The sequence below is a fragment of the Pinus tabuliformis genome, chromosome 6, assembly GCF_031772625.1.
Source record: "Pinus tabuliformis cultivar Carrire ecotype Pingquan chromosome 6, CPIR1, whole genome shotgun sequence".
NCBI lineage: Eukaryota > Viridiplantae > Streptophyta > Pinopsida > Pinales > Pinaceae > Pinus > Pinus tabuliformis.
The window spans coordinates 1234684683-1234695090 of NC_142292.1; the positions used below are offsets into that span (position 1 = coordinate 1234684683).

A 10408-nucleotide genomic window follows, 5' to 3' on the forward strand; every position below is an offset into this window, starting at 1 on the left:
AAGAATCAGGCAGCGACTGCCTGTTGCAGTTTTGATACTCGGTTCAGCCGCTTGTGGAGAACATACGCCATGGAGAAGAGGAGGATTAACAAAATGATTTGCAGGGGCCATGGTGTTGATGGAGGTGAGCTCGTCACAGCTTTCGGAGTCATTAAATGTCGCCTGCAAGGTGTTTTTAATCCGTCTACGATGGGCTCTCAAGACGAAGCAACTAGCCAGATGGCTTCCCAACCCGCCGGCAGTCTGTCTTGTCATTTTAAATGCCATTGTTGACACCCGCATCCAGGTTATAGTTGATCATGATTAATGTTCATAAAACTTTTCTTTAGTTTTTCTTATTGTATTTTACCATGATATTTGTAATAATTATTCTTCAATTTTTAAACAAAAATAAACTTCAAATCTCATCTTCTTTATAATCAAATTCACCAAATCTATTCATTATTTTTATAAAGCAAAAATTTATAAATACAAAATTGATGGATCTTATATAATTTGGGAAAATACTAAAATGGAATCCTAAAATGAATTTAGGATAAGAATACAACAATTTTATTGATTATTGATTATCACATTTACATTATTATAGGTAATATAATATAAATTTAGCAATACAATTTAACATAATTTTAAAATTAATAACATAAAAACTTCAATTTATTTTACAATTTAATAAAATTAAATATTGAAGATAATGATAATTATTAATGTCCAAATTTAGCAATACAATTTAACATAATTTTAAAATTAATAACATAAAAACTTCAATTTATTTTACAATTTAATAAAATTAAATATTGAAGATAATGATAATTATTAATGTCCATTCAAGCTAAATATTCGTGAGGTTATGAAGCTTGGAAAAACACAATAACAAGAACATGAAAATCACTGAATTTCTAAACATGGCCAAGTTGTGAAATGTTGGGGTGACACTAAAATCTCTCACTGTGGTCTTACCCTAAGAGATTTATCAACATTACTTAAAATTTATATATATATATATGAAAAGATTAAAAATATTTTTTAAAATATTATAATAATATTTTGAAATTAAAAATAAGTTAATCAACTTATTATAAATAATAATTATAAATTTTATTTTATTTTTTTAATTTATATTCTTTTAATTAAATTGAAAAAATAATAACATTTTTTTCAAATATTATATATATATATATATATATATATATATATATTTAAAAAACTATTAAAAAAATATTTTGTTTTCCATCTTTTATATTTTGTTCACATGAACCCAGCACATCTCATTCCATTCAATCGTACGTTATTGGTTTTCACATTAACCAAAGATTCGTTTGGATAGATGGGTATTTAAAGCAAGTTGATCACTCCCGATTTGAATTTCCAATTAAAATATTTTGATAGAAATTATAAAACAAGTGAATAAAGAATACTTATTTTACATGAAAATTGAAATAATTAGTATTTATATAGATTTGTAAAGAAACGTTGAAAATGTTAAATGGAGTGGGAGAATGTTAAATGGAGTGGAAGGGACATTTGTTCGGTTAAAAAGAATGAATCTGAACAGTATAGTGAGGGTAAATTTCATCATAGAAAAGTTTTCAGCGTAATTATATACTAGCAATTGTCCCAAAAGGTACAAAGAAAGGCTGATAGGATTATTAAATTAGAATTGTTGAATTTTTTTAGAAGAGTTAATTGGTTTGTGGGAATCTAATTGGACACTCACGCTCTCACTGTGACTTACCAACGTCATTCATGAAGAAATTTGCAAATTGATAAATGCTTTCTCGTTTTTTTTTTCGGATTTAGAGCTGGCAAATGAAATGTAACTCTATGATTACTAAGTTAATAGACAGACTGTGGCTTGGGAACTCCTCACTGGGTGCTTATGAATTTTGATCTTCTTTTAGCTTATAATGCTTTTATTCGATCCTAGACTGCTTTTATCATACCCACAATTTGGATTGTTGTTGGATACGCTTTGTTTGAATAGCGCTTTAACCCACCATTCAGTTGTCTTTGTTCCATGAGACTGACTTGCACTTCAGTAAGAGCGGTAATGAAGGTATTATTGGTGTATAAACTTTAGAATCAGCTTCATAAAAAGGTCAACATGTACACCACCTGAGAAACCGCAAGCATGGATATGTGGTATTTTTAGTTTATTTTTTCTCTAGACATTTTTCAACCATGAGACAGGAGGACATGTTGTGCATAGTGAAAACGTCTGAAGTGGAAGAAAGCAAGGTGAGGCTAATAACACATGTTGCATTGATTAATTGCAAGGGATGGGTGATAGTTGGCGATATAGATCATGTGAAAGAGGATGCATTGTGTGTTGTTAATGGTTGAAGCTTTAGGAGTTATGCTTGCTGCATTTTGTTGCTTGACATAAAATCTGGGCTTTAGTAAAAGCTCATTTAGTCTAATGTCTTTCATGTCTTTCATGAACTGAATATAAGACCAAAATTTGGGCTTGTGTAAGTTTAGAAATTCTATTTCATTATTCAAAGGAGCAAGTCTCCAAATAGATTAGATGTCGAGAGGCAAGGATTACAATTATTATCTTAAAGATGTTCCATAAAATACCTAAAATGAATAATTGAAATCAAGGTAATATTGTAGGATAAGACTAAGAACATATCCATTGTTGATTCTAGTGGGAACGTTTTTCAGCTCTCTGAATAATAATCAAAACGCAAGGGGAGACGATACGATCACCAGCGCCCAACAGAGGTACAATTATCAAAGCACTCAAGGTTGCTATTCTAGGCAAGTTAAAGCAATCGACTGAGCACTTCGATCAAATTCCACAAAGCAATTCTATACCTGCTCTTCAAATTCCTTCAAGCTTTTGAAAGTAAAACTAATGAATTATCAATATAATTTTACAATAATAAAAACAATTAGAAGGCCTTTAGCCAGCTCAAATTGCTCATCTGTTAGGCTTGAACCAACATCTCTTCTAGAAAAATTCAAAAATTCTAATTTAATAATCCTATCTGCCTCTCTTTGTACCTTTTGAGACAATTGCTAATATATTTAACTTTATCCTTTCCTTTTGTTTCCTAAATATAAATGGAAATATATATATCTACCCCTGAATGTAATCACGAAATACTCGAAACAAAGTAGCTCAAATCTGGAGAAAGAGCCCAGAAAACTGGAAACAAAACCGAAGGGAAACTCTTTAACTCCTCTTCCTCCTTGCCTGGAATTGATTCCTTGATCTGCTACATAACTCTCTTCTTCTTCATCGATTATCGAGCCGTCCCTCCACGAAACTTACCTTCCAGCAATGTTCAATTCACAAAGCACAATGTTGTAAAGGTATATCTAGATCAAAACAATCACTTCTCCATAATGCTGTAAAGGTATATCTAGACCAAATAATCATTTCCCCATAAACAAAACAATCTGCAGAATGTCTCCCTCTGCACCCAAAGCAGCAAAAAAGCAATATGCAAAAATGTCTCCCTTCATCCAATTGGTTTCAAAAGACCGATCAGAAAAGGAAACTTTGGCACTCTCAACGTAGTGGAGTTATACAAAATATTACAAATAATATAATCTTTTCTTCCATGTCTTAAACAGTAAAAATTAGTAACGTTAAATCAATAAAATAGAAGGAGTGAAGATTTGTTGTTAATATCCTAGAGCATTAAAACTCATCGGTGAAAAGATTACTAGACTAGCCAGAGCTAGAAAAAAAGACATGTCAACTAATCAAAATAAAAGAAAAAAATAAGTGATGGATCAAATTGAATATCAATAGAACCAATGCAGCTTAACATGACTAATTGGGTAAAGGATAAGAGTCATCCGTACTAAACTTTCCACTTTCCAATGTTGGGTGATTAATCATATCAAATATCCAGTGGTGGTTAAGATTAAATCAATTATCTAATTTTTTTGATAATTTGTTAAGATATATTCATGTTTTATAGTGGAGTTAAAAGAATACAGTAAAGAAATACCATTTATTTTTATTAAATTTTTAAAATATATTAAATCAAAATTTTTAAAATATTTTAAATTTTTTGATATAAAAATAATTTTATTATGTTGTGAGAACATTAATGGTTGGTTTAGAAATATGTGTTAAAAACAATTTTTGTTTGGTTAAGAGTTTGTTATTCTGGAACTTCAGGAAACATTTTAATGGACCAAGATCTAGAAGCATTTAGTAAGAATGAAACTCTGCTCTGTTATGTACCACCTAGGTGGTGTGTTTTAATTTCAGGTAAATTGATTTTTCTGGCTAAGAGTTTGTTATTCTAGAACTTCAGGAAACACTTTAATGGACCAAGATCTAGAAACATTTAGTAAGAATAAAACTCTGCTCTCTTATGTACCACCTCGGTGATGTAGTTTAATTTCAAGTAACATGATTTTTTAATCAAATAACAATGATGAATTAGCTTCCCTTAACTATTCACTGCCAATAAAAATTAAAAGACTAAAGTATGTTGACTACATTGAGTATATTCACTTTGTAATCGAGGGAAGGCTCACCAAAATGTCACTTCCAAAAATATTGTTCCATAACCCAGTAATTTTTTACTTAACACCAGTTCCATTAACCAAGTGATTTTTTATTTAACAACAGTTCCATTAAGGACCCCACCGCAGGTGTCAGCAATAATCATTCTTGACCCATACAACGAATGTAAAGCAGTGGCAATTGAAAGATGAAGAAAGTATGTGTGCATGCCAATTTGAATATTTGACATTTCACCAATTGTTGTGTCACATGGAGGGTACATCAGAGTCAAATCAAGAGACATTTTCTTGCATTAAATGATACACACGAATAATCTATTGCAATATGGAGAAAGCAATCGCGAAGCATCACAGCCAGAAAGAAAGTCCTTTCCTTAACTCATAACCAACCCACTATCAACCAGATAGTCCAGGCATATTTCCTCCATGCTAAATATATCGGAATATGTAAAACCTTTAACAATCACACCAATTGGATCATGGCGATTCAATGCGTTAACTACTGTTGTGATCATTCTGTGCAAGACAGTGAATCTTCCGAGTTGCATACATCCAGGGGCTATTACAAAATAAGGTAAGAAATCATGGTTGTTTAATGCGTTAACACTGTTGTGATCTTTGTGTGCAGAACAGTGAATCTTGCAAATTGCATACATCCACCGCCTGTTACAGAATAAGATCAGAAATATCCAGAGTCCAAGCTGTAATTCTTGGATTTTTGCCTTGGTTAAGTACAGGACCTCACAAGTACGACATCGCTATGACAGAGGACCATGGTGAAAACAATGGAATTAGAGATCCTTAGTAGAAATGTCTGGACATTGGAAAATAGTTATGCATTTCCCTGAGAGCCTTCAGTCCCGATCAATGATAAGGGCAGAGATGAAAACAATATGTATTAATACCTTATACATATTTCTTATACTTTATGAAAACAATATGAAAGCAATATTTCTTATACCATAAATGAGACCTGAAACGCAAATACCGATGCATAATGATAGAAATAAAGACAATATTCATATTTTGTACTCATACACTTGTAATAATACAGACACAATACCATGTTTGCTCCTTAACATCGTATTGGCAGCTGGGTATGCAACTCAAGAGGAGGTATCAGCGATGAATAAGATTTCCCCCAGTGGCTATCTGATCAGAGTTTTTGCATAACAGGGCCAGGTACTTTAGGATATATAGGCATACATAAAGACCTGAGGTTACAGTTAGTCCTTCATTCAGAATCGGATTTTAACGAGAACCTTGATCTGCCTCTCGGTACCCACCATACCAATACAACTTTCTCTCTGAGGAACCCCAAATTCAAAACCCTGAAAACCCTAGACCAACTGCAGTTTATAGCAAATCAAATGCAATCACCGAAAAAATATAAAACAAAAATCATCTGACCTCAACAATCCGTAAACCTACAGTAGCGGTCTTCAAGAGCTCAAAATGCCTGTTTGCCTCTACAGAGCAAATACTTGATGTGGGTGAAATCCTTTTTACCTACGTACTTTGCATTTTTTCTGAACTCTGCCGATACAATTTGCTCTACTCTGCATTGCTTGGGGAAATCTTTGGATCGGGTTGCTCGCAAGAATCCTCTGTATAAACTCAAAACCTGCCTTTACATTCCCGAGAGCCTTTGCGCAGGCGCCATCAATGACATAACCTATAGTAGCGGTCTTCAAGAGCTCAAAATGCATGTTGCCTCTACAGAGCAAATACTCGATGTGGGTGAAATCCTTTTTCCCTATGTACTTTGCATTTTTTCTAAAATCTGCTGATACAAATTGCTCTACTCTGCATCGCTCAGGGAAATCTTTGGATCGGGATGCTCGCAAGAATCCTCTGTATAAACTCAAAACTTGCCTTTGCATTCCCCATGCGTCATCAATGACATATTCTATAAATTATGGTGGCACAGACTAGAAGCTGCGTAAAACCAGCCACCGACCAAGATTTCATTAAAGTCGAGAGAGGAATTGGGATCCCTAAAGATTTTTCATTAAATATCAGCGATGATGGAGACGAGATAATGGTAAAAGAATAGGAAAAAGCAGTAAAAATATCTTGCCATAGCAGTGAAAATATCTTGCCATGCCCCCAGCGCACAACAGAATTTGAAGGTGAAAAGAAGGCAACTCAACTGATATTTGGAAAAAGCAGTCACACTTCAAATCAATGGTTGAAAGTGTCTCATCTGATCTAACGGAGCAGGGTAAAATTGTTGACGATTGTTGATGCATAGAAAGGCCTATCGGCCTAAATATAGAATAGAATATCTAGTGAAAATCAAAATAATTATTGAGTCGCGAGATTCATTATACAATCTAGTATGAGAAACATGTCTAAGTACGTCAAGTTCTCAAAAAAGAATAATAAAAAATTTGTCTAATGTTAGCCAAAATAAAAGAACAAAAATTAAATGACAATATAAATAAACAAATAAAAATAGGAGAGAGGCTCATTTTACAATCCAATGTTAGGGACATGTGTCACTATATCATGTCCTAAAAAAAGGGACAAAAATTAAATAATCATATAAATAAACAATTAAAAATTGGTTAACACAACAATTAACTGAGTTGTTGATATTTCACTTTCATTCTACTTGGTTCTTTGACATTTAACTTTCACTCTTCAAGTAATAAATAAAATATTTGGATGTCTATTTTAAATAATATAATTTTATATAACTTTATATATATGTATATATTTCTCTTATAAATATCTCAATATAAAACTTAAATAAAGAGTTTAAATATCCATATTAACTAATATATTTCAATTTACTATATATATAGTTGTATTAATGTTTATCTTAGTAAAATATTTCAATGCTAGAAAGGAAAAAGTAATTAAAGGTAAAACAATATGGTTATTTCTTAATAAAAGGAAAATGTGTAACTCATTCAATTTTTGAGGGGAGAGGCTCATTCTACAATCTAGTATGAGGGACATGTATAAGTATGCCACATCCTCAAAAAATAATAAAAATATCTTTCAACAAAAAGTAAATAACCATATAAGAGGCTCATCGAGTTGATAGGCTCATTATAAAATCGAGTATGAGGGACATGTGTAAGTATGTCACATCCTCAAACAATAATAAAAATATTTTTCAACAAAAATTAAATAACTGTTGATAGGCTCATTATACAATCGAGTATGAGGGACTTGTGTAAGTATGTCACGTCCTCAAAAAACAATAAAAATAATTTTCGCTAATGTCAGCGAAAACAAAAGAACAAAAACTAAATAACCATATAAATAAACAATTAAAAATCATCAAGAGGCTCATTCTACAATCCAGTATCAAGGACGTGTAAGTATGTCACGTCTTAAGAAAGATAATAAAAATATTTTTTTCAAAAAAACAAAAATTAGATAACCATATAAATAAACAATTAAAAATCGATTAAGACAACAATTCATGAGTTGTTAATATTTCACATTCACTCTTCAAGTAATAAATAAATATTTGGATGTTTATCTTATATATATATATATATATATATATATATATATATATATATATATATATATATATATATATTTCTTTTATAAATATCTTTATAAAACTTAAATAAAATGTTTAAATATCTATATTGACTAATATATTTCAGAGATATTTGTGTGTGTTAATGTTTAATTTAGTAAAATATTTGAATGTTAGAAAGTAATTAAAAGTGAAATAATATAGTTATTTCATAATAAAAAGAAAATGTTTAACTTATTCTAAACGTCGATTCCAATCAAACATAAATGTGATGACTCTGGAAGACAATACTACGAAGAATATAGATCGCAGAAGCCTCAAATCAATAATAATCAAATATTTAGAAATACAATTTAAACAATGAAAATTTACTATTATAGATCTATCTTAAACACATATTTACCAAACACTAAAAGAGAATAAATCTCATGACATATAAAAAAAAATCAAATTTAAAATTTGATCGGTCTGATTTCTTGATAGATTAGTAATTAAAATAAACCTATAATAATATAATACAGAATATCCAGTAAATATGATTGGCCATACACTTTCCTAAACCAGGCAAGGAATGGAGTCTTTAGAAAAAATATAAAATAGGAAAAAACATCTCATATAACCTAATGAAATCAAAACACATGGGCAGAGCGCACAATGCTTAAAGGAGGAAGGTGGCTCCTCCAATCAAATCGGCTCAAGAGATAGCCATATTATGAAAACTGACAATAGAGACAGCTCCGTTGTTGTCCTCGGTGGTGAAGTGGTGGCTAGTCCTTGAACAGGGGGGCTAGATATTGGAGTTTGACTTGTGGGAAAAGATGTTGAGTTTAACGGGGAGCAGAAGTAGGAGAAGAAACCATGGGAGAAATTATAGGAGGAGGAGATGGGAGAAATAATAGGAAGAGGATGGAGACAGGGTGATTAAGTTTAGCATATTTAGGCCGATAGGCCTTTCCTATGCATCAACAATTTTCAACACTTTTACCCTGATCTGTTCGATCAGGTGAGACACTTTCAACTGTTGATTTGAATTGTGACTGCTTTTTCCAAATATCAGTTGAGTTGCCTTACTGCTTTTTTCCATTCTTTTATGTCACTCTTGAAGATATTTTTACTGCTTTTTCCCTGCCAATTGTTCTTCTTCTTCTTCTTCCCTGGCTTTTGGCAAGCACTGTTCTTCTTCCCTAGCTTTTGGCAAGCACTGATTAGTATTAAGCATCTCACATAGCACGTTCTCACTTTCATCTCATCATTTTCTTCAATACTCTGCATTGCATTGGCTTGCCTTGTTTCTTGTTCAAGTTTATTTTCTTTGTTGCATGGCCATGCATTTTGGATTTTACATTGTTTTATTTTCGTTGTGTTTTTCTCTGTTTTGAATTTAATTTATGTTTTTTTTAAAAGAGTGTTTGCATGGTTTATCCTGGCGATTCTATTTTGTTGTTGTTATGTTGAGCAGAAGAATCGATAGAGATGAAATTCTTGATCCATTGGAATGAAATTCTTGAAATTTTTTATGGACAGAAGCAGGTATGCTTTTGGTTTTCAATATCTATGGGTTTAGCAAACCGTCAGTGCATTGTTGCGTTTGGTTCACGTCATGCTCTGGCCTCTCTGATCAATTCTTATTCTTATGAAGAGAACGAGAATGAAAATTTCGGGGCTTGTGAAGAAGCGTTGGGTATATTGCATCTGATTCCTATAACCCACGAAACTGCAAAATCACTGACAGAGACAGTGTTCATTAGGTCAATGGCCTTGATCTTGCAGAAGGGAACCACTGAAGCTCGTCTTCACACGGTGGTTTTAATGCAGAAGGTTTCTGTTTGGATATCTGATTGGGAATTTGTTGCCAGGGAAAGGATTGATATTTTCCAAGGGCTCTTAGAACTCATAACGGGTGAAGTTTTCCATCAGGCAACCGTGGCCGCCTTGGTTGTCCTCATAGAAATATGTAAGAAATCCCGAAAGAACAGATTGTTGGCAATCGAGGCAGGCGCTGTATTTTCTCTAATCGAATTACTTCCAGATGCCGAGAAGCCCAAGTGTGAAAGGATTTTAGATCTGTTGGACATGCTAGTGGACTACGCAAAAGGAAGGGCTGCCATGGCTGATCACGCTATGGGTATTGCTGTAGTCTCGAAGAAGATTATTAGGGTTTCAGAAACTGCCACTAAGAAAGCAGTGTGAATCCTTTGGTCACTTTGCACATATTCTTCAAATGCGTTCATTCTTCGGGAGATGCTTCAGTGCGGGGCTCTATCTAAACTGTGTATGTTGGGTCCCTATAATACTAGTGATTACCCCATTACTATTGTAGTTATACCCCTTATTTATATTGTTGTGCCCCCATTTCCCCCCATATTGTTATTAATGTGCCCATAGAATCCCTCTATTGTTATTTTTGTG

General features: G+C 32.5%; 1 protein-coding gene across 1 annotated transcript; it reads left to right on the forward strand.

The window, feature by feature from the left end:
* Positions 1 to 9553: 9553 nt before the first annotated feature.
* On the forward strand, positions 9554 to 10189 carry LOC149263152 (E3 ubiquitin-protein ligase PUB23-like). Its single transcript, XM_089386591.1, has one exon. The coding sequence runs from the start codon at positions 9554 to 9556 to the stop codon at positions 10187 to 10189; it is 636 nt and encodes a 211-aa protein (XP_089242717.1).
* The last annotated feature ends 219 nt before the right edge of the window (positions 10190 to 10408 follow it).